This window comes from Xiphophorus couchianus, chromosome 14 (genome assembly GCF_001444195.1).
Source record: "Xiphophorus couchianus chromosome 14, X_couchianus-1.0, whole genome shotgun sequence".
Taxonomy (NCBI): domain Eukaryota; kingdom Metazoa; phylum Chordata; class Actinopteri; order Cyprinodontiformes; family Poeciliidae; genus Xiphophorus; species Xiphophorus couchianus.
The window spans coordinates 3388653-3414266 of NC_040241.1; the positions used below are offsets into that span (position 1 = coordinate 3388653).

The window sequence follows — 25614 nt, forward strand, 5'->3', positions numbered from 1 at the left end:
ATCATAGTGATAGTTTGTATCGCGAGAGCACCTGTTATTCTCGGTGCCAAATTTTCTCCCGCAACGAGTTAAAAGCCAGAAACAGACGAATCGTCGCAAGAAGTGAACATCAGGAGCTACATCTATATACAGAGGTAAAGATAAAAAGACACTCAGCGTGCATTACAATACACTGCAACATCACCGAAAAGTCAGTACACTGCAGTGATCCAAGTAAAAAATGAAAAAAAATTTAAATTAATTACTTATTATATAAATTATACATTTCAAACTTTTAATTTGTGGTATTTTTTAATGACTGTGGTTTCCAAAGAATAATCCACACTCAAAATTCACTTTCTCAAAGAAACTGGAATATCAGACAAATAAAAATGATTTTTAGTAAACAAATGTGGGTTTAAAGAAATGTGGAAAGAACATCCTGCTTATTTACCAATTTATGCTTGTTGGTCCAGGATCTTTTTGAATCATGTGGGATGGATGCAGTCAGTCTGTGCTGAATTGTGAAGAAAAACGATTAAGGTTCCTCTAAAATTAATCTCATCTGTATTTTTGGCTCTCACATTTTCCATGGATTCTCTACAGTGTTTTGATCAGGCCAATTTCCTCGTAAGTGAAAGTCAATAAATCAACTTTCGTTTTTTTCTCCAGACACTAATCGTTAATAGAGGAGAATGCTCATATTCTTACAGGTTGCTCAGACATGTGGAAGTGTGTGAACGTTCCTTTCCTAGCTGTCTGTTCTTTCATTTTCCCCACTGTGCCACCCTACCTTTTATGTTTTCCCACAGTGTAGCCATGAGGTCTGATTCTGAGACGTTGTTGCCGCAGTGACAGCTGTTTTAGCCCTCCTAGATATCTGTGGCCAAGATTCACTTCAGCAATATTTTCTGGATTCAACTTACTCCACTTCTTCTGCTTCACACTCCTGAGCACAACATGTCCACCCTCCAACGCTCACTCTGTGTTCCTGCTCCAGACTCCAGCATCCTCAGCTCCAGGACTCATTATTCTACCTCCAGCTGCACTGACGGACACTCCCTGGTGTCTGTCGTTGATATAATGCCAATTCACAAACCTGAATTGGCTCCAGGTCAAAATCTTTCATGTTTGCTTCCACAAGCTTCTGACAAGTTAACTGACACATTTGAGTTAATTGGAGCCACACCTGTTGATGTATGAACATGTAAATTATCATTAACTATATAACTGATGGCAAGGTATATACTGTTCTGACTTTACATTAGATTCAGCAATCACTAAACTACAGTCTGAATTTAATGTTTTTGAACAAAATTTGGCCGCTTTAAAATTGGGATTAAGTTACAAGAAAATTAAACTGATGATTTTTTTCTTTGAGTAAACCCATATTCTTAAGTGATTATTGGGTTATATTTTGGAAAAAATGATGGATTAGATGAAATTAAGTATTTCATGTCCAAAATATTGCTTAACTTATGTTGCAAGTATGTCTGTCTTAAAATGGTTTATCTGGTTTGCGTCCCAGAAGCAATACTGTTGAAGCCCTTTTTTGTTTTTCTTTTTACCTTAAAGCTTTTATGAATTTTTTTTTTATTATTAGAACTATGTCACTACAAATAATCTGTGAAAAAAATTGAGCTCCTCTGCCTTTTCTCAGTGCTAACTAGAAACAACCAATCAGAGCCAGGAGGAGGGTCTTAGTGCTGTCAATCACAATCTTGTGTAGTGCTGTTACAGTTTCTCCCCAACAGCAGATCCTGTTGTAAATTCTCAGGCTAGTTAGCATAGCCACTGATGATGGCGGATAAATGGTTTTTCTGTAGCGGTGAGTTGCTTCTCTGCCATTAACACATTCAGCAGCAAGTACATGAGCATGTTTGACAGGGCTAAGCCCCTCCTCCTGGCTCTGATTGGCTGTTTTCGGTCAGGAGCGATGCATGTCTTCAGGTGGCAGTAAAAGCTCAGAGAGGAAGTGCAAGATCTATCTTTTCACAGATTATCTGTCTCATGTTACACTGTCACATCCTGGCACTTTTAACAAATATGTAAAAAACATATTCTTTATAAAAGTTACATATTGCAGCTTTAAGCTAAATATCTATACAAAGTAATCCTGCTACATGTTTAAAGGATCTGATGCTGGAGTATCTCTGGACTGTTGATGATTTGTGTTGAAGTTGGGTTTCTAAGACTCTTGATTTTCAAATCGTTTAAATAAAAGGGCAATTTATACATATTTCAAACAAGAGGGGGTGTGCTCACAAGTTTATCTCAAAGAACCTTTTAATAAAAATCAAGAACACACACACACACACGCCTACAATCAATGCTTCTGTCAAACCTGAAGGAACAACTGTTGGCTTTTATTGGCACTGGGGACACTTGTCCTCCTCACACTCCCATAAACATATCATGCCAAGGTTTAAAGTTACACAGATTGTGTGTGTGTGTGTGTGTGTGTGTTATTACGGTAACAGTAGACTGAGGCTACGGCTCAGACAGGTAGATAAAATTGGACGACGACATGTAAAAACATAAGCTTCACTTTCAGTTTTTGAAACTTGGTGTAAAACCTGAAAATACATGATGTGCAGTGACCGATGTGATTATAAGCTAAACAACTTTTGTCCTACGTTCAGATTAATGTATTTTTAATTCCCTAATTAACTGTACATCGAAAAGTGCAAAAAGCAGAACATAAAACTGATCAAACAAGGACAATATGAGACAGAGGTCAGCAGTGATGGGTTGGCTGACCCCTAAATGTTATCCTGCTTACCTGCATGCGGTTCCTCCATTTGTATCAAATGTATCTGATTTTCTTTGTTTCTTTTTCTTTTTCCTTTACAATTACCGAATCCAACCAAATCCACTGGTGGACAGCTTTTAGGGAATTAAAAGAGTCGAGGCCGGCGCTCAAGTTATTTATTACATGATCAATACAGTGTGGTCTGGAACTGCAGATGCTGTTCAGTGAGTTTCACTAGTCCAAGCTGCAATCCATCCACTTCTTCTTAGCAACTCTTTAGCAGTTGTCTTTTCTGATTTACAAGCATTAATGTGAACATCAGTCAATCTAAGGGTGTATTCAGACCAACCCAGGATTAGAGTCCTGAATCAGACTCTAATCCGTTTGTCTAGGAATCCCGAGTTTTTGGAGAGGTCTGAATGCAAATTCCAAAACGGACTTAAAAATCAAACTCTGATCCGCCTGAAAACCCAGGTCTCAGTCCGGTAGAAGTGGACTCTAAAATGGTAGAAATCCTTTCTGAATGAGACCTGACTAGAGACCGCTCCAAAAGCAGGAAATGGACTACTGTGCAGGGCATTCTGGGTAAATACAACCAAAATAAACAAGCGTTTCCACCTTTAGCTAAAAAAAGGCCTGTGGTCAGATGTGGAGTGAAGAGGAGGTAAAGGCGCTGACTCATCTTCCCCTCTTCCAGAGTCCATGTTTGTTTGATACATGCGCCACAGACAAAATAGAAATCCTAAACCTCCACGCAGCTCTATTTTTGTTTACAGAAAGGTACTTGCGCTCTTTGTCCTCTTCAGAGGTTTTTGTGTCCGATTCCTTCAGTAGTTCTTGGTTTCAGCGACACCACAGGCGACGGGGGTTAGTTTTAGTGGTTTCAGTTAGTTTTAGTGGTTTCAGTTAGTTTTAGTCGTTTGATTCAGTGCAGTGTGAATGCAAACTACAATTCTGAAAATGTAACAAATATTGCAATTTTAGTCCCCAATGGAACCGAGTCTACCGGGCCATCCGGTCTGAATACACCCTAACTTCTCTTTAGAAAATAAATAACAACTCATACCATAGTTAAAATAACTCATGATATTAGACATTCTATTTGTTTCACTTTGTAACAAATAGATTTTCATTTCTGTAGGTTTGACTTTTTTTTGTTTGTTTGTTTTGTTTTTATCATATGGCAACTTTATTACAAACCAAACAATTAGTTGCTAACTGCAAACCAACTTGATAAATGAGACATACCCATGTTTGCTCTGGGAAACACTTAAAGTGGTAAAATTGACATTTTTTAGCTTTGCATCATGTTTTAATGTTATTCCCTCACCAAAAACATACCCGGAGTGTTGCTTTGATTCTTTCATGCATGTTTGAGAAATCCTTTAATCTCCATGACTACCATTCAGCTGTGCAAATCACCTGTGGGAACCAAACGCTGCCGTGGAGACGCAGCTCCTCCTCGGAGCTGCAGCCTCCAAACCTCCAATCTTCCGCCTCACAGAACAGCTCCCACCTGTGACGTCGTCACTCAGCTCCTTCAGACTAGCCAGCAGCAGTTAGCAAACATGTGGTGGAACTGTGCATCTGTTGAGCTCATTATATCAGCTAATTTGCAGTGAAACTCTAATGAGAACAATGTTAAAGGTTAAAGGGTTAACAGAGGAGCCATGTTGTGATGATTTCCTGAAGGCGATTTCAGAGAGAGCAGGAGTTTTTAAAGAGACAGAGGCCCAATTTCAAGTCATATTTCTTTCATGTTTTATATATATATATATATATATATATATATATTTGTTATTTTTCTAACAACTGAAGGTAACATTGTTACTCGATATTGCCACTTCATGGCACAATGCGCCTGGAAGCCCCATCAGTCATGCTAGTATTTAAATTTAAATCTGGTTCTGGTTCTGCTCTGAATCCCCAGAATCAGAACCAAACATAGAGAAGCAGCATTCAGCTTCTATGCACCACAAATCTGGAACAAACTTCAGGAAATTTGTAAAGCAGCAGAAACACTGAGTTCCTTTAAATCTGGACTAAAAGCCCACCTGGTTGGAGTTCATTTTGAACCATCATAACTGAAACACTAACCAACATTTTGATGTGTAAATACAGCACTGGAAAACTGCATTGTTTCAGTTGTTGATTTTTGTGCTTTTATGGTGTGAAGCACTGTGGACCGCCTTGCTGCTGAAATGTTCTGTACAAATAAAATTTGATTTGATTTGATAAATCCCTCCGCCAAATTGGTTTGGTAATTTTAGGTAAGTAAAATATGCAAGTAAATGGCTCCAATAGTCCAGACCTAATGTTAAAGACAAGAAAGAAGGCTAATAGAAAAGGGTCACTATTACTGAGTAATCCAACAAAAGGCTAGAGAAGATTGTATTGCTGGAGAAAAGAACAAGTCACCTTGTCTGTTTACAATAAATATTTGACTATTTATTGTAAACTGGTATATTTGTTAAACAAATATACCAGTTTACACTTTCCTGTTTCATTGCATCAGCAAACATTTAGAGAATATGTGCTGTTCTGTTAGTGTACAAATGAGATACACAGAGTTAAGTGCTTCTGCTGGTCTGCATCCAGCAGGCAGTGAAACAGCTCTCTCAGGCTAATCTCTAATGGCACACAGAATACTGTGTGCTGCTGAGCCAGATCTATTATCTAAATGCTGCTGCAGCAACACTGTCTTGGCATAATACATCAATCCGCTTTTTGCTTAGCCTCCCTGTTGCTCCACTTCACATCCACTTTAAGACGCTGTAATTTGCACCACTTACACACCCTGTGCTCCCTGACATCAACACAGCCACATGGTAACACTGCTGTGCACTTTATGGTTTCACATCACCATTATTTTTAGGTGAAGTCTTTGACTTTCAAATGTTCACAGTTCTTGCCACGTTGTGTTCGCCGTCGGTCCATTTTTTTCAGTAACGAGTAAACTAACGCGCTGCTAATTCAAATCCAGTAGTCGATAAGTAACTGTGGTTACTTATCGACTACTGAATCACTGTGCGTTACTATCTTCTTTTGGAATTTAATTGTATTTCCTCTACGCGTCTTGTCGAGTGATCGCCGTTTCTATGCGACAGTATCAGCAGCGACAGAAACGTAAACAATGGCGGGAAGAGGGAGATGCGCATTTTGTTGGTAGAAAAACAGGAACTATTTTGAGTTTCTGTCGCCAAGTCCAATTATTATAAGCGGCTTTGGGCTTTTTTTTTTAAAGTCGCTAGCAAATTTAATAAGTCGCAGGTTGCGCCTTTTTGGGCTTGTTTTTGAACGTGAAGTTGCTGTAAAGGAAAATGATTAGTTAAGTGCTAAAATACTTACAACATGTGTAAAGGAATATTAAGCATTTTTATTGGAAAAACAGGCTTTGTGTGACCCTTTGAGATGGCCCAAGGAGACAAGCAGACGCCTTCCACTGTCTGCTTAAAGAGCACAAAAGGGCCATAAAGTAGCATCTCCATGGAAACGGCAGCTGGAATGTGGGACGTCAAAACTCCAGGGGAGTCTGCGAGATTTATCTCAGGACTTCGGTGCTGGGGACAGTCGTACCCAGTACCTCTGAGATTAAGTGTTCTTCCCCTTCTGGCTTGACGGAGACCAGACGCCCGTTCGAGTTGGGTGTAAAGGGGGAGACTTCTCAGGTTTCTCTGGGGGCCGAAACAGGTCTCTGATTGGTTGAATTACGGAACGCCTTCTTTGCATATATTAAAGTGAGGAAACGCCTAGTCAGTATAAAGTACAATGTAACGCTAATACAGGAAGAGAGTTTTTCCATTTTTCCTCTCCACGTTGGGCGCCGTTGTCTGTCTATATGTTCTGTGTTCGTTTGTCTATCCCTTGTGTGTCTGTTATTTTATGAGTTAATGCATATCTCTGTATCTCTGCAGCTTTGTTGTTCATCGCTTTCTATGAATTAAACTCTGTGATCTGTGACGTCAACACGCTGTGTTAGTTTCGTTTTAGCAGGACGCCGCCACTCGCCAAGGACTCGGGAGAGAAAAGAGGAAAGAGCCAAAACTTTTTGTCCAAAGCTAGCATTAAATGATCTTCTTCTTCAATATTGCTCATTTGGGCTTGGAAATAAGCAGACATAAACCCCAGAATGTGTCTGACCTCCAGTTAGTTTTACTCAGGCTCTCCCTGCCCATCATTTCCCGGATGATCCGTCCCGCTGTGTCTTTGTTAATGTCAAGTTAATATATTACCTGTGAATTACGTCGAGTTATCCAGAACATTGGAAACGTCGAGACTAATATTTCTTCAGTTGAGGTGATCTATTGAATTGGAGGAATCACTTTCCATTTCGACAAGAAAGTAAATCTAGGCACAAGCAGCTGGGGAACAGTTAGTATCTCTGTCTGGTGTTTTACCTGCAGTTCCATTGGTCAGCCATCTGCCTGTCAGTCTATTAATGGTGATGTTAAATCGAGTCATCATGTTTTTTTTTGCTGTGGCTTTAATATTTTTTCTGTGATTTTTATGTGGATGTCAGTCTGTCTGTCTGTGTGTATGTTTTTTTTCTGGCTATATTTTTTGGTTTTAAGACAAAATATTTGAATGAAGGCTACAAGCCAAGACATGGTTTGCTAATAAATTTGTTTTCCTAGTAACTCCAAGAGTTGAGTGAACTACAAGGTTTCTCTCACTGTATTATAAACATGGAGGGCCACCAGGTTTTTACTTGCCCTCCCACCACGGTGAGCTTTTTTTTTTCATTTATTTTAAATATGTTATTTTACACCAGTAATAATGATAGAAAAGTCAAAAGGTTTACAGTTAATGTTTTGAACTGCGTTTTCTTCCGTGTGCTGTTGCGGCGCCTGGCTGTGCTCTGAAAGGCGCCACCGTTCACTGCAGCTGGGTGATTTGAAAGGTGCTCTTTGCAGAGCAGGTTCACCTGCTACACACTGCCAGCTCATTTTCATTGAGACCTGCACCAAGGTAGACATCAAGTATAAAAGAAACACCCCTTGTTTAGCTCAACGCGAACCGCAAATATAATTAATTAGTCACACTTTTAGAGGTTTGTGTTGCAGTGAGACTGATTTGAACACACATGTCTTTGTTATGGGCTTACACCTCACACTGTCAGGATTTGTCTGTGTGAAGTTGGACAAAGATGCATGCCAGTATTCGGAGGTAACCGGTGAAATAAGTTTTTAATAAAAAGTCCAAAGACAACTTACAAAATACAGAGAACTGGTAACATGAAGTAAGCAGCATAAACAGGAGGAACCAGTAAGGAGTGAGGCCTAGTCCATACATAGCCTGGGCTAAGCAGTGATATTTGTTTCTATAAAATAATCTCGTCCACACCTGTTGGGTTTAAGAAAAGTGTTCATCCATACAAACTCGCTGAATTACACCGCAGAGCATTGCTTTAAACATAGGGGGCAGTGTAGGGCAAAGCTAAAACCTATTTCAGCCAATCATAATCTGTCAACTCAACCTCGACGTCCTGTCAGGAATTAAACATGGTACCAGGAGATCCATTTGTGTGGACAGACAGAGAGGTTGAACAGCTTTTAAATAACGTGTTGGAATACAAAGTCAACAAAACACTTTATTAGCTTTGTAATAAAGCTAATAAAGTGTTATTATACAGTAAAAGTCCGTATGTGCCCGTGTGTTGACACGTGATATGGAAACATGGAGATTGAAGGTCGAAGGTCATTTTGCATCCATATTGGGAGGGATAGCTGGTGTAAAACAGTTGACCTCAGGGCACTCTCTCCTTTGCAACTCAATGTATTGGAGTAGATGAACTTATAAAAAGGTAGAAAGTGTCTGAGCAAACATAAAAATCAGCAACTTTCTGATAGCAGCCATCTTTCCTCCACTGCATGGCTAAAGAGAAACAATGTGACGTCATGATTTAGAGGTCATGCGTTTACCTCTAAATCTCAGGTTTCCAACGTTCACAAGCAAATGCAACAAAGGAGAATTCACAAGTCTTCAATTTGACTGGAGGTTTTATTATTAACAGTTTTTGTGATATTAAATGTAAGTTACATGTTGATGCGAGGTCAAATCGCATAAAAGTCTATTGAGTTTATCAGAAACCTGGCTGTGTGTGAACAAGTCCTGGGAGGAAGAGAGGTGGTTAAATATTGGGAGAGTTTGGTGAAACAATAGACTGAGACTCATTACTGACTGACTGCAGCTGTGAGGGAAACGGCACAGAGGAGGAAAACACAAACAGTGGAGCTTTAACATATGAATCTAAGTGAGACAAAGAATAACTAAACACAATAAATTAATAACACGATCTGGGTAAAATTACTAAGAACAGATGGAACTAAAATAAAACAGGTAAAAGGCTGAGCTAAACAAAATAAAGAATAACTTAGGACTGAACTACAAAGCCAGGATCCTGTGAAGGGTTAACACCCAAACTGTATGGAGGACGATCACAGCACTCTGTGGTGTGGGTCCAACACATCGACACCGATTCTGAGTCAACTTTGCTCAATAAATAAGTGAACATATACAGTTTAATATACATCATAAAGCACAGCTAGATTATAACAAACTGCTTTTAAAGCACTCACAGTAAAATGTGCATCATCATAAGGACTTTATTCATTCTCATCTTATGAAATAATACTTAGTAGTGTGCTTTTTCTAACAGTAACTAAAAATTACAATCTTAACTGTGCTCCATATTCTGACTCAGGATATGGAAAATAAGTGAAGAGAGGATTCAGTTCAAGCTGTTTTTCACCATATAGCTTTTCATGAACTGGTATTTTACCAAGCAGTTGGGTTGACCCACACAATATCACAGGATTTGTGATATTGTGTCTTATTAGAACGGGTCTGCAGACTGGAAACAAGTTCCACGATCTTCAGTTGCTTTTTTCTGATCAGCTGCTTGTTTTGTTCAAAGGCTTTGTTAGCATTACACTGGCTGATTAGTCAAATATGTTCCAGTTTGTGTAGTAACAATTTTTTTGGTGAGATTTCCTTTGCCAAGGTACAAAAACCTGGGATTGGAGCTTAAATATCTGTCATATTTTCAACAAAGACAAAGACTTAACTCTAAGCAAGAGCTTATAGAAGAAACATCTAAAATCTAGCATCATCTAGCATCTAAACATCCACAGAGACACATAAATAAAAAAAAAACATTCAGATCTTTCTAATTTTACAGGTAAACAGAAACAAGAAGGAGTTTCTTCATCAATCAATGCTGAGCCTAGACATCCCAGGATCCCCGGGTCTCCGGCCTGACAGTCCTCATCTTCAGAAAAAACAAAAAGAAGAAAAGAACAAGTCAGAAAACGGGTAACCTCAAGATTAAATTTGACCAGAAATTCATGTTTGTCTTCACCAACCGGCAGATTGAACCAGAAATCCATGTTGGGTGGGGGTGAAATGGCAGGCTCGGCATATCCAGGATTAGGAAAGAACGAGTCTTGTCTGTGCTGGTTCTGCGGCATGCGTTCTGTCGGGTTGGACCGATTGCTGCCGTATGTGAAAGGCGTCTGCTGGTTCCTGTGCATAATTGATCCGTTTTCTGTGAAGGACAAGGTTTTATATATGTGTCAAAGTCTTTCCATCGTTCAAAGGGATTCAATGTGTTCACTGTGCTTTACTTGGTCTAATAACATTGTGTGTTCTTGTAAAATTCAGAGAAGTGTCCAGAGATACAGTTCTGGAAAAAAATGAACAGACCACTTCTCTGAAGCCCATTGAAAACCTCAAGGTTATTCCACCAAATACTGATTTCTGAACTCTTCCTGAGTTAAAACATTAGTTTTGTTGTTTCTAAATGAACATGAACTTGTTTTCTTTGTATTATTTGGGGTCTGAAAGCGCTGCATCATTTTCTGCAAATAAATGCTACATTTTTGCTTGGAATTTCAAAGACATGTCAGTAGTTCATAGAATGAAAGAACAATATTGAATTTACTCAAACATATAACTATGAAAAGTAAAGTCAGAGAAACTGATCATTTTAAATGGTCTCTTCATTTTTCCCAGAGCTGTATGTGACAAATTTGTACCCAATGATTTACTTTTTAAACTCAAACCAAATAGTATAAATGTTGCATACAAATTTTAAACCTTTCTCTTTAGTATTTTTTATGAGTACCGCAATTGCAAATTATTTTAGAATACTTCCAACATGTATTTTCAAAAAGAAAAAACACTTTTTTGTGCAAGTACTTTTTTTTCTTAGTTTTCCTATTTATTTTAGCCCAGATATAAATAGTTGATAAAGAAAAAAAAATCATTCATATTCCAATTTCTATATCTTGGACCCATTACTCACATGCACACATACTATACAGCGCGTATGGATTAGAAACTTACTTGCTCCATGTTGGCCTATTGGACTTGCAGCTCTGGTCCATTCATAGTCATCATCCAGCCACTGGTTCACCAATTTCTGCTTCATGTCTTTCTTTCTGCAGAAACAGAGTTTAAGTAAAATACTGAGAATTTTTATCCGTTCTTAGATTATTGCTGAGCTGAAAATCAGCTTGGATTTAGACTAATAGTAGTGCCTATAACCTTTAACCATTAACACTGTTTCACTTATATTTTATTAGCAATCCATCCGTCCATCATACATGTTCTCAAATGAGTCAACATGGAAGCTACTGGAATATATGTCAGTTTTCTATCTACTGTGAGATCAGCTAAAGTGTTAGTAGCTAAATAAGGATGACATAAACTAACTAACAGAAACAAATCTCTTGTTAAAGCATCATTTTCCGTGTGTGCAGCACACACTGCTACAAGAAAGTGAACAACTGATGTTTCATTCTCTGTACATCCAGTGACAGCAAGAAGAACTCAGTGAAAAAATACTTCATTTCTGTATTTAAAGATTAGTAGAACAAAAGTGTGTGACCCCTTTAAAAACCCATAAATTACTCTTTACTGTTCCCAAGCCAACGGTCCCTTCCATCCCAGCCTCCCTGAGTGTTCATAGTTTTTCATGTGAGTTAGTTCTCTCTACCATGAGGGCGTAACACTACATCACTACACCATGTCTGTAGGAAGCTCTGCTTGCTGATGTGAAGCACAAAGCACGTTTCATGGATAAGACAAAGCACCTAGTCTTTTCCCCCCCCTTTTGTTAATTGGTGTCATGTTTTGTAACAAAAAAAAAACATATCACAGCTCACTTACTTTGTGTGTTTGTGTTTGCTGACAACAGCATATGCAACCAGGGTTACCACAGCAACCAACAGGACAGCAAGGGTCACACTTAGCCCTGCATAAAACGCAACTTTCTGTATGGGAAAGTTACAGTCCTCTCCCAAGTACCAGGTGTCGTTCACATTTCTACATCTAAGGAAGGAATAAATCAAAACACAATTAAAGACTAACAACAAAGTGTAGTGCAGAATGTAATTAAATATTCATTTAAATATTGATAGAAAAATAGAATTGAGATGCTAAAAATTAAATTGTATAACAACCTGTTCACTAAAAGTTATGTTTTTCCTTCGGTTTATTTAGTACTTTAGCAGGAATGTTTATTAACTGATCTTTTACATGTTCAGTGTGGTCGACTGTGATGCACTGAACTGGAGCACAGGACAGTGTCTTCAATTCAACATCTTTACAGTGAAATAAGCTGCAGTGAGGACTGAAGAACTGTTCTGTTCCTGGAAGACTGCGTGTCTATTTTGACCTTCATGAATTTACTTACTGAAGCAGTTCTCTCATCATTTGGAAATACAGATAAAGTTTGACTAATAAGACAGAGTATAATATAATAAACTGCAGTTTTTCTGAGTTAGAGTCTTCATCTCTATAGCAACATAGTTACTAAAATTGGAAAAGAGAAAAGTTGATATTGTCTGTAAAGTCAGCATTAAAAAAACAAACACATTAACGTACATGCAGATCTCTCCCAAAGCTTTGTAGATGTTGCAGATCCCCCCATTATGGCACTGTATAGTTTCCAAATGCTCTCGGTCACATCTGCTTCTGCAAACGATCGTGTCATTTTTTAATTGATAAGGACTGAAGTATTCAGCTATACCCGAGCCCCGCAGTGCATTCTCACATAGACCTAGAGAAAAAAGATAGAAGATTTTAGTAAGATCATGCCAACTTAATACATCCAACTCCTTTTAGAGACCATGAGAGTACCTCCCCCTATAAGAGGTGAGAGACAGGATACACCAGGGGTACACAGGTTACTACTCCATCACACACATACAAGGCAGGAAACAACGAGGCAGCCGCAGACTTACACACAGGAGTGAACTGGAGCGGACAATTATCTGACCATTCATCCATGTCTGGGGTTAAGCCAGAGTACCCAGAGAGAACTCACATACAGCAAGCATGAGGAGAACGTACAAACTCCCCACAGAAAGAGCCCAGCCAGAGACCAAGGCCAGGATCCAAATTTAGACCAGTTGATCCATTGTTGCAATAATTCATGCTTGCAGCTAAATGTTTCAAAAACCAAATATAATGATGGGTGTTTGAAGAAGTCAGCCTATGTTTATGATTGTACCAACATTTGTCAGTGGTAAATGGTAGAAATTGTCAGCCAGTATGGGCGCCGTTCCAGACAACAGGCTAGCTCTGAGGCTAACCATCTGCAAGACGGCCAAGAAGAGACTTTTTTTTTAACAAAATTGAATGGTTTCAATGTTTATCAATCGCTTAAGAATGCATTATTTTTCTTTTACTGAACTTTTGTGACAGTATACTGGTTTTTTTAACCTTAGCGTGGCAAACAAAAAGGTTGATGAGAATATAATTTAGGTCAATACAAAGATTGCGGGTGGTGGTTCTTAAAAACCTTTATTGGTTCTTCAGAACAAGAGTCACTAAGAGGGAAAGATTCATCCTTCATCTGCACACACAGTTCAGACTACTGCCATCAAGAATGAGCTTTATGTACGCCCAGAGGCCAAGATCAAATCAGTATGTGAGATCTTTTATTTTCATGTACTGAGAATAAAAGAAAACCAACAGGTCATTTCAAAACCTGCTGGGTTCTGGAATGATTCCAGATGAATCGCGCCACCGGAGTCCTGCTGTAATTTTGCGAACATGAGGTTTTTTTTGTTTCTCTCTCTGGAATGGGACTGTTGCTGTGGGAGGATTTTGTAGACTGTTGCAAGTGAATTACTCCTCGACAACTTATATCAATTTATTTAATCTTAATGGAAAACATTTAAAAATAGTTTAAAAATCTTAGTCAAATGACTAATTAAACTCTAGTGTAATTAACAATGCTTTCTGGAGTACTCATCCATAGTTTGTGTGATCGTAGATACCTTTGTGAATCAGAAACACATTGTGTTCAATAGTTGCTGCACAATTATTTGCCAATACAAAACGTGATGATGACCTTTTACAGTAAAATTTCACATGCATGTGGCTAAAGATGTGAATGTAAAAATAAGCTGCTGATTACTGAACCTGAGGCAAAAACCATTTTATTGGTATTTCCACTCCATAGCATATAGTGAGGTTGACTGGTGTCAAACTGACACAAGCTGTACATCCACCAGTTGATGAAACATAACAGCTTAATTTAAAATGCACCAATAAGACATGAGAAGTGAGAACCTGTCTTAACTTTATTAATAATGTGTAGATGCTCATAAAAGCACAAAAACATTCTGCTTAATATTTATTACAAGATTTTAGTCATTTAATTACATTTGGAAATATTCACAAATCACATTGGTTTTGGTAAAAGAAAAAATCTGACACATTCCTTAAACCTCATTTTTCCCTCAAATGTGACTTTCTCCATGTTATGGAAATTCCTTTTAGTGTTCTAACCCAACCCAATGCTCACGCACACATTGTTATTATATGATAATATTATTTTTACTTGTTTTTACACAAGTAAAACATAGTTTGCCGATAGAGTGCTTAAAAACTTACCTTTCATGTCTAGGTCTTTTTCGGTTGCTGTAAAACCTGTGATATCATTAGAACCTAATAATCAGAGGAGAAAGAAAACAGTTATTTGATCTAAACAGAAAAAAATAAGCATCACTGAGAATTTGAGTTGTGATTTCTTTAAGAATGATTTTTTATATTACCTTTCAGATCTTCAAGTATTTCTTTAACCTTTTTAAAGCCCTCCTGATATTGTTCTGCCTGGTTGCCGTTATTAACTTCCAGAACCACATCGTGTGAGACCTTTACACTGAGGGAGACACATTTTTCTGAATTAGCTAAAACTACGACATTAATCCGTATCTTAAAAACAGATGAGGATATATGAAATACATCATATATCCTGTGATGTATGATGGGTTCTATACATAGAACCCATCATACATATATGAAATACACTTTTTTTCTGTCACTGTTTGTGTTTGAGACCAACAAAATATTGTGAATGTTATAAGTTTTCAAATATCAGACAATGTCAGCTGCTGCTCCTCTCAGATGGAGAGGAGCCACAAGGCTCTGTTTTAGTCTTGTAATATTTTTCATATAGCTGGGTCCATTTTCCAAAAGTATAATACATTATTCCATTTTTATGTAGATAACATTCAGGAAGTCTATCTTCCTGTAAAAGCCAGTTGATCCCAGTCAGCAGAGAATCTACTACAGTATTTGTACAGAGCAGAAATTTCTCTATGTAAACAATAGAAAGACAGAAGTTTTTTGTTTTTTTTGGTAAATCCAACCTGCTGACAGGAAGCGCCAGCGTTGATGGATCGTTGAACTCGTCTGGCTGTACATCCATTAGGAATCTTGGGGTCAATCTTTGATTCAGATTTGAAATAAGTCACTGCAGTAATCTAGCTTTTATCATCAGAGCCTTTCTAGTAAGATCAAGAATTGTTTTCCCCAAAATGCCTTTGAGATGGTTATTAATTCTTTTATTACTTCTTGGCTGAATTTTCCCAACTCCCTCTACCTAGATTGACCTGTCTCTTCTTTGTCATCTTCATCTTATTCAAGCTGTCTGTTAATATGGATAAAGCAGAAAGAACATTTTGCCCCATTATATTGAATTTCCTTCACTGACTGCCGTTTTTTTAGAATTGATAAGATCTTGTTATTACTTTGAAATGTCTAAATGGTTTGGCACCTCTTTATCTTTCTGAGGTTTTACATGCACAGAAGAGCTCCACCAACAACAGACTCTTCCCAGAACTCAGCTTGTTACCAGGGAAGCTTTTTCAGCAGGCTCTGGAACAGTCGCCCATGTCTGTGAGGCCTGGAGGATCTTTGAACCAATTCAAATCTGTCGTGGCAGAAGCACCCAAATGCAGAAGCATCATAGGTCAAGGCAAGTTCCCGGTATAACAATGTAAGGAAAAGGCCTGCTGGTGCGGTTTGACCGAGATGACGTCCGCTACCACATCTGGAAAGCAAAGTCTTTAGCGCACTTAAAAACCATCAACCTCAAAGACGCTGTCCTGGGAAGTGAGTTAGCAGCGGGAGCTAATGCACAAGAAGCTGCAGAGGTAGCCCGTGATGTCATTCAGATTAGTGGGAACCATATGCAGATGTTCCGGATGGAAGAACAGGACATATGATTTGCACCAATGATTTGACTTATTAAATATATTGCATAATTAATATGAAACTAACTAAAAAGCTCACTTGAGGGTTCAGCTGTGGGAACCTCACCCTCACCTTCATTCTGAGACTACTCATCCCTCATCAGAGAACTTTAGCTACACTTAGCTGGGCAGCTGTTACATTTCCAGCATGTGATCTGCAGTGTCCCTCCTTTTATTGATTTCCCAATGAGTACTGTGGTGAATCAGTGTATCTGGACTCCACTCATAATGATGTTTCACTCTGAACAAGGCCTAGTCAGGGTTTAGATACTCAGAGTTGATTTTATTTATTAATATCAGTTGTTCCAATAAGAAGAACTTGCTTGCTTAGCGAAGCCAACAAAGAGTTCATGGAGGCACGCTGAGTTTGTTAAACCTCTATTTTTCAATATTTCCATTGAGAAATAATGTATCTCAACAGAAAAATAGAGGTTTTTGTTTTATTTTGTTTCTTTTTCTGAAGTATTCATAGAAAATCTTTTCTTTTTCCCTAAATCTTTTCATTTATTTATACCTGTCTGTAGAAGGGTTGTCTTTAGGTAGATTCTATTTAGCATTGTTTTGTTCAATCAACAAAAAGGTTTTCACTTTTTGCTTTGAAAAAAAAGTGCACTTATTTACTTGTCTGTGCTTGCTTTAAAATGGAACGCCGCTGCTTTGGCTTCTCTTATCTGAAATAAAGATAAGATAAGGAAAGAAAGAATTAGTCAGCTATGAACTTCACACTCGGGTTTATTATTTATTTTTAGTTTGCTAGAGTGTTTAAACTGCTTTACCTCCAATGCAGTGCGATCAAATGTTGAAGCAGGATCTGCACGGCTAAGAGAAGTAATGACAAGAATCTCGTCAAATATGACTTTGCAATTTAAAAAGAGTTTTATACACTTTATTGCTTAAAATCACATTACTAAAATATTTCTTTTGGAATTACCATATCTTGACTATAACATTATAAGCAAATGAAAATATACCATTAAAGGCGTGTTTACCTTAAACCGGTCACATTAAGATATTTGAAATGTGGAACCCCTTCGTATTTCGGTCTCATCTGGAAAGGAAAACACAGTAATGATAGTAACTGAATTCCATTTGTTTAAACATATTAGTTCTAATTTCATGAGTGCTAGCCTGTGTGTAGGTTACTTTGCTGCCACAATAAATTCTCTGAATATCAAAGACTCTAGGAAATTACAGTTGACTAATCAGAAAAAGAGGCTTAAGTTACAGCTCTGAAAATGTGTCCCACTACAGATTTATGGATTTGTTCCTATGGAAGTACTGGTAGAAAAGTGAAGAGATGCTTGTTTTGTTTTTCAACGACCCATTTTCTAAATTTGACCAATTTTATTTTTCTTGCTATGCTACTTTTACTGCAAGTTAAAAAAAACCCAACATTCTAGAATAAAATGAGGAAGTGAAGATAGTGGAACATGTTTACAAGGAGCTGGTTTTCAGTAAAACTAACATTTTTGGTGTGATCCAGACATGTGCTTACATTAGGGTGACTGTGTTTTCCAGAGTAGGGAACAGCTGGCCCAGTCCTGAAATGTTTAAATCAGTGTTTCCCAACCCTGGTCCTCAAGGCACACTGTCCTACATGTTTTAGAGCTTTCCCTGCTTTAATGTGCCTGATTCAACTGATTGCAGTTCAACAAAAGCCTGTTAGTCAGTCATTAATTGAAATTAACTGGACTGAAGCAAGGAAATACCTAAAACATGCAGGGCGGTATGCCTTGAGGACCAGGATTGGGAAACACTGGCTTAAATCATCCTTTGCTTACTTAAAGCAGACTTTTAGTAGCATATTTAAATTGTGCCTTCTATAAGTATCTAGAAAGAATAGCAAAACCTATCATGTAAAATTCACATTTTCCTTGTTTTTGTTCTTGCTTTTGAGACTCAACTGCTTCTAAAAACAGCTCAAACACTAATCCAGCTGTTTTTTGGCAATAAGTTGATGCTTTTTGGCAACTTGAAAACAAGCTGTTTCAAAAGCCTCCTGATTGTTGAGTCACACTGCATCGTTACCTAGCAACCTCAGCCTAGTCCAGTTCATAGTTGCACAGAACACACAGCTGCTGAGTTTCTTCTACCAATGCACGGACCGATAACAATGACAACAACAAAAATGGCAGATAGTATTGTGCTATGTGTGCAACTTCATTTGTTCAGCTTAACACAACTTCTAATGTGGAATATACTGTATATTACATATGTGTTAGATGAGCATGAGGTTCGTTGGAGACGGGTTACTGTTTACATCTCATTTAGAAAACAGTAACACTAAAGCCCCACCTCGAAACTTTAATTTGAGGGGGAAACTAAAGGTCAACAGCTCTTGCACATTTCAGTGTCATGTCCCATATATTACCCTAAGATAACAAAGTAAATTCAAGGTGCCCATCCGGTCTTGTTCAAATGTGGAACTTTTCCCCAAATCAACATCCAAAAGGTTTTCAGACAGCGGTTTTGTGTAAACGTAACCTAAACGATAATTGGAGGTTTTGTGACCTGTCTTGTGGTCATACTGTTTTTACTGTAATGTTTTTGAGAATTTTGTTTTTAAATTAAGAATATTTGGGAAAATGGGTCGAAGATTTTGTCCTCTCTTGAATACTATGAAAATGTATAAAACCATATTAGTATATGGAACTTTTTGTTTGTTATAGGTCAAATACTGTATTACTATCATTATTATTGCACTTTATGGTATTGCAGCTGTACTATCTTCACTTCTAGCTATGTGTCTATGTGAGAGGATGCCAAAATTTGATTTTGTTGTTATTATAATAATGGCATTAAATATTGAATATTGAACCACTAAACCTTTAGAATTTAAATAAATAATAAAAAATATATTTTTAAATCAAATTAACAATTAGCATTTGACAGTGATTTATAGACTATAGATGCAGACTTTAATAATGTCTTCTTAGGGTAAAATGTAGGACTGAGCAATAAATAGATTTACTTAAACTTGGTGCCTGTGCTGTTACATTTTGAAAAATTGTGACTCTTTTATGGACTGCACAGAGGCACCGTTGGTAGAGCTGTTGCCTTGCAGTTAAGATGCCCTGGGTTAGAGTCCCAGGACATCTGAATTGGTGCTACATGAAAAATGAAATAAATGTAATAAATTTTTTCATGTTTAGTGTGCTACGGTCTGTGCTACATTAAGATTAAAGTTCAAATTGTGATTGAATTATAAGAATTTCATGGAAAGTACCTCAAGTTGACATTGTTAATTGCCCCTATGAAAATAAACTGAATTAAATATGATTAAAGCATCAGAAGTATGATAAATGATTATTTGCAGATACTTATTTTTGCAGACCAGATTAAAAAATAAACATTTAGAAATAACACTCTAAAGTCAAATTGATATGGATTAATTTACCTTTGTCACAAAGCGATTTACAAATCCTTTGTATTCATCTGATGTTGGGTTGTCATATGCTTCATCGTAATTTTCCCCGACGACCACATCAATGACCACTGTCTGATTAAATGCACCTGGAAAGACAAAAGTAGGAATAAATTCATTCATTCATTCAAAGTTACAGGGCTCTCCACATGAAAGTGAAATCTATGGTTGAGAGGAATAAAACTTAACAATAGAAAATTGAATATACCTGGCACAACTGGTACTGCAGTTTCACACATCGCACCAGAAAACCCAAGGAGACAGATGCACATATTTCCATTAAAAGTACCACCATTGTGACATGTGCCAGTAAATGGTCTTGAAGTTGTCGTTACTGAACCAGGTGCAGAGGTTGGACCAACTGGGCCAGATGTTACTGAACCAGGTGCAGAGGTTGGATCAACAGGGCCAGATGTTACTGAACTAGGTGGAGAGGTTGGACCAACTGGGCCAGATGTTACTGAGCCAGGTGGAGAGGTTGGATGAACAGGGCCAGATGTTACTGAACCAGGTGGAGAGGTTGGACCAACTGGGCCAGATGTTACTGAACCAGGTGGAGAGGTTGGATCAACAGGGCCAGATGTTACTGAACCAGGTGGAGAGGTTGGATCAACTGGGCCAGATGTTAATGAACCAGGTGGAGAGGTTGGATCTACAGGGCCAGATGTTACTGAACCAGGTGGAGAGGTTGGACCAACTGGGCCAGATGTTACTGAACCAGGTGGAGAGGTTGGACACACTGGGCCAGATGTTACTGAACCAGGTGGAGAGGTTGGATCAACAGGGCCAGATGTTACCGAACCAGGTGGAGAGGTTGGATCAACAGGGCCAGATGTTACTGAACCAGGTGGAGAGGTTGGATCAACTGGGCCAGATGTTACTGAACCAGGTGGAGAGGTTGGATCAAAAGGGCCAGATGTTACTGAACCAGGTGGAGAGGTTGGACCAACAGGGCCAGATGTTACTGAACCAGGTGGAGAGGTTGGATCTACAGGGCCAGATGTTAATGAACCAGGTGGAGAGGTTGGATCTACAGGGCCAGATGTTAATGAACCAAGTGGAGACGTTGGATCAACAGGGCCAGATGTTACTGAACCAGGTGGAGAGGTTGGATCAACAGGGCCAGATGTTACTGAACCAGGTGGAGAGGTTGGATCAACTGGGCCAGATGTTAATGAACCAGGTGGAGAGGTTGGACCAACTGGGCCAGATGTTACTGAACCAGGTGGAGAGGTTGGACCAACAGGGCCAGATGTTAATGAACCAGGTGGAGAGGATGGATCTACAGGGCCAGATGTTACTGAACCAGGTGGAGAGGTTGGATCAACAGGGCCAGATGTTACTGTACCAGGTGGAGATGTCGGATCAGCGGGGCCAGATGTTACTGAATCAGGTGGAGAGGTTGGATCTACAGGGCCAGATGTTACTGAACCAGGTGGAGAGGTTGGATCAACGGGGCCAGATGTTACTGAACCAGGTGGAGAGGTTGGATCAAAAGGGCCAGATGTTACTGAACCAGGTGGAGAGGTTGGACCAACTGGGCCAGATGTTACTGAACCAGGTGGAGAGGTTGGACCAACAGGGCCAGATGTTACTGAAGCAGGTGGAGAGGTTGGATCAACAGGGCCAGATGTTACCGAACCAGGTGGAGAGGTTGGATCAACAGGGCCAGATGTTACCGTACCAGGTGGAGATGTCGGATCAGCGGGGCCAGATGTTACTGAATCAGGTGGAGAGGTTGGATCAACAGGGCCAGATGTTAATGAACCAGGTGGAGAGGTTGGATCAACAGGGCCAGATGTTACTGTACCAGGTGGAGATGTCGGATCAGCGGGGCCAGATGTTACTGAATCAGGTGGAGAGGTTGGATCAACAGGGCCAGATGTTACTGAACCAGGTGGAGAGGTTGGATCAACAGGGCCAGATGTTAATGAACCAGGTGGAGAGGTTGGATCTACAGGGCCAGATGTTAATGAACCAGGTGGAGAGGTTGGATCTACAGGGCCAGATGTTACTGAACCAGGTGGAGAGGTTGGATCAACGGGGCCAGATGTTACTGAACCAGGTGGAGAGGTTGGATCAAAAGGGCCAGATGTTACTGAACCAGGTGGAGAGGTTGGACCAACTGGGCCAGATGTTACTGAACCAGGTGGAGAGGTTGGACCAACAGGGCCAGATGTTACTGAAGCAGGTGGAGAGGTTGGATCAACAGGGCCAGATGTTACCGTACCAGGTGGAGATGTCGGATCAGCGGGGCCAGATGTTACTGAATCAGGTGGAGAGGTTGGATCAACAGGGCCAGATGTTAATGAACCAGGTGGAGAGTTTGGATCAACAGGGCCAGATGTTACTGTACCAGGTGGAGATGTCGGATCAGCGGGGCCAGATGTTACTGCATCAGGTGGAGAGGTTGGATCTACAGGGCCAGATGTTACTGAACCAGGTGGAGAGGTTGGATCTACAGGGCCAGATGTTACTGAACCAGGTGGAGAGGTTGGATCTACAGGGCCAGATGTTACTGAACCAGGTGGAGATGTCGGATCAGCAGGGCCAGATGTTACTGAACCAGGTGGAGATGTCGGCTCAGCGGGGCCAGATGTTACTGAATCAGGTGGAGAGGTTGGATCTACAGGGCCAGATGTTAATGAACCAGGTGGAGAGGTTAGATCTGCAGGGCCAGATGTTAATGAACCAGGTGGAGAGGTTGGATCAACAGGGCCAGATGTTAATGAACCAGGTGGAGAGGTTGGATCAACAGGGCCAGATGTTACTGAACCAGGTGGAGAGGTCGGGTCAGCAGGGCCAGATGTTACTGAACCAGGTGGAGAGGTTGGATCTACAGGGCCAGATGTTACTGAACCAGGTGGAGATGTCGGATCAGCGGGGCCAGATGTTACTGAATCAGGTGGAGAGGTTGGATCTGTAGGGCCAGATGTTAATGAACCAGGTGGAGACGTTGGATCTGCAGGGCCAGATGTTACTGAACCAGGTGGAGAGGTTGGATCTACAGGGCCAGATGTTACTGAACCAGGTGGAGAGGTTGGATCAACAGGGCCAGATGTTAATGAACCAGGTGGAGAGGTTGGATCTACAGGGCCAGATGTTAATGAACCAGGTGGAGAGGTTGGATCTACAGGGCCAGATGTTACTGAACCAGGTGGAGATGTCGGATCAGCGGGGCCAGATGTTAATGAATCAGGTGGAGAGCTTGGATCAACAGGGCCAGATGTTAATGAACCAGGTGGAGAGGTTGGATCTACAGGGCCAGATGTTAATGAACCAGGTGGAGACGTTGGATCAACAGGGCCAGATGTTAATGAACCAGGTGGAGAGGTTGGATCAACAGGGCCAGATGTTACTGAACCAGGTGGAGATGTCGGATCAGCGGGGCCAGATGTTACTGAATCAGATGGAGAGGTTGGATCTGCAGGGCCAGATGTTACTGAACCAGGTGGAGAGGTTGGATCTACAGGGCCAGATGTTACTGAACCAGGTGGAGAGGTTGGATCTGCAGGGCCAGATGTTACTGAACCAGGTGGAGACGTTGGATCTACAGGGCCAGATGTTAATGAACCAGGTGGAGACGTTGGATCAACAGGGCCAGATGTTACTGAACCAGGTGCAGAGGTTGGATCAACAGGGCCAGATGTTACTGAACCAGGTGGAGAGGTTGGATCTACAGGGCCAGATGTTACTGAACCAGGTGGAGAGGTTGGATCTACAGGGCCAGATGTTAATGAATCAGGTGGAGAGGTTGGATCTACAGGTCCAGATGTTACTGAACCAGGTGGAGACGTTGGATCTACAGGGCCAGATGTTACTGAACCAGGTGGAGATGTCGGATCAAGAGAGCCAGATGTTACTGAACCAGGGGGAGAGGTTGGATCTACAGGGCCAGATGTTACTGAACCAGGTGGAGACGTTGGATCAACAGGGCCAGATGTTACTGAATCAGGTGGAGAGGTTGGATCAACAGGGCCAGATGTTACTGAACCAGGTGGAGAGGTTGGATCTACAGGGCCAGATGTTACTGAACCAGGTGGAGAGGTTGGATCTACAGGGCCAGATGTTAATGAACCAGGTGGAGACGTTGGATCAACAGGGCCAGATGTTACTGAACCAGGTGGAGACGTTGGATCAACAGGGCCAGATGTTACTGAATCAGGTGGAGAGGTTGGATCAACAGGGCCAGATGTTAATGAACCAGGTGGAGACGTTGGATCAACAGGGCCAGATGTTACTGAACCAGGTGGAGAGGTTGGATCAACAGGGCCAGATGTTACTGAACCAGGTGGAGACGTTGGATCTACAGGGCCAGATGTTAATGAACCAGGTGGAGACGTTGGATCAACAGGGCCAGATGTTACTGAATCAGGTGGAGAGGTTGGATCAACAGGGCCAGATGTTACTGAACCAGGTGGAGAGGTTGGATCTACAGGGCCAGATGTTAATGAACCAGGTGGAGAGGTTGGATCTACAGGGCCAGATGTTAATGAACCAGGTGGAGACGTTGGATCAACAGGGCCAGATGTTACTGAACCAGGTGGAGAGGTTGGATCAACAGGGCCAGATGTTACTGAACCAGGTGGAGAGGTTGGATCAACAGGGCCAGATGTTACTGAACCAGGTGGAGAGGTTGGATCAACTGGGCCAGATGTTACTGAACCAGGTGGAGAGGTTGGATCAACTGGGCCAGATGTTAATGAACCAGGTGGAGAGGTTGGATCAACTGGGCCAGATGTTACTGAACCAGGTGGAGAGGTTGGATCAACTGGGCCAGATGTTAATGAACCAGGTGGAGAGGTTGGATCAACTGGGCCAGATGTTACTGAACCAGGTGGAGAGGTTGGATCAACTGGGCCAGTTGTTAATGAACCAGGTGGAGAGGTTGGATCTACAGTGTCAGACATTGTCAAAGTCTGATCGTGAGTCCCACCAGTCTTCTCTGCCACTATATCTGTGAAATTAAATGATAGGGATATCAATATTTTTGAATTTAGCCTCAGTTATTCAGGATCAAATTTTTCATGCCATAGTCTGAAATTGAAAGATTATGAAAAAAATGCATAATTTTAAAGCATTATTCTGCATTTTTTATTGTTCTGTATGTCACAAGCTCATTTGTCACCAAACCCCCCCAAAAACATAATAATAGCCTCCTGAGACCCTGAGAAAAAAACGTTTTTGAATTTTTTTTTTTTTACACTACATGACTCTTTGGAGTAAAAAAACATCTCTACAATTGAAAAAATTTCAAAACATGTTTTTATTTATTTCTTAGAGTATGTCCTTTGGAGAGGACATCCGGACTCTCTTGTGGCAAATATGAACACATTTCGAGGCCCAGGATGTCCTCTCTAAGGACCAACAGGATTTAACACAGTGGCATGTATGGTTTCAGAGTTATGAACAAAAAACCTATGTGCTCCACAGAGGACAAAAATGTATTGCTGGGTCTCAGGAGGAGGATAATAATAATAATAATAATAATAATAATAATAATAATAATAATAATAATAATAATAATAATGACAGAGCTACACCTGGTCTGCCATACTGTTTAATTATGATACCTTCTTGATGCGCGGCGTTGGCTGAGATAATGCTGCCATTAGCTAATCCTTCTCTCTCTGTTGCTATTAAAATTTTGGTTTATGAAAGTGAAAATAATCCCACATTAGTTCGTCTGCTCTGTCTTCTCAAACCTCCTGTCAGTGGTTTCAGTTGTTTCCTTCTTGTGCTGCAGTCTGTGCTACATTAACATTAAAATCTAGATTATAAACAAAAGCTTTGGAGCTTCAGACAGAAAGAAAATTTGGCAAAGTTAGATTTTTTTATTCAGCTGATAATCTGAACAATAATTTGCGATTCCCCTCATGTCTCCCTTTAATTAGTTTGATTTCATGTTT

At 40.1% G+C, this 25614-nt stretch overlaps 1 protein-coding gene across 2 annotated transcripts; it reads right to left on the reverse strand.

Moving 5' to 3' along the window:
• Positions 1-8723: 8723 nt before the first annotated feature.
• Positions 8724-20216, reverse strand: LOC114156818 (mucin-12-like). Of its 2 annotated transcripts, none has more exons than XR_003598021.1 (12): positions 19914-20216; positions 19679-19794; positions 17271-17329; positions 17058-17100; positions 16903-16952; positions 14800-14906; positions 14639-14692; positions 12620-12794; positions 11903-12064; positions 11074-11172; positions 10096-10277; positions 8724-10001 (listed from the first exon to the last, which is right to left on the reverse strand). XR_003598021.1 is itself a non-coding variant. In XM_028037334.1 (12 exons), the coding sequence occupies exons 1-12, from the start codon at positions 19975-19977 to the stop codon at positions 9957-9959; spliced, it is 1152 nt and encodes a 383-aa protein (XP_027893135.1). In that variant the 5' UTR covers positions 19978-20216; the 3' UTR covers positions 8724-9956. The 2 variants fall into 2 exon arrangements, 1 of the variants encoding a protein (XP_027893135.1); XM_028037334.1 differs by having other exon boundaries at positions 11078-11172.
• Between the last annotated feature and the right edge of the window lie 5398 nt (positions 20217-25614).

Coding starts and splice junctions, on each gene's coding strand:
- LOC114156818 (XM_028037334.1), bottom strand. CDS start 19,977: ATGTGCATCTGTCTCCTTGGGTTTTCTGGTGCGATGTGTGAAACTGCA. Junction 14,907..16,902: donor TTTAAAGCAAGCACAGACAA/GTAAATAAGTGC, acceptor TGTCTCCCTCAG/TGTAAAGGTCTCACACGATG. Junction 10,278..11,077: donor AATAGGCCAACATGGAGCAA/GTAAGTTTCTAA, acceptor TGTCCTTCACAG/AAAACGGATCAATTATGCAC.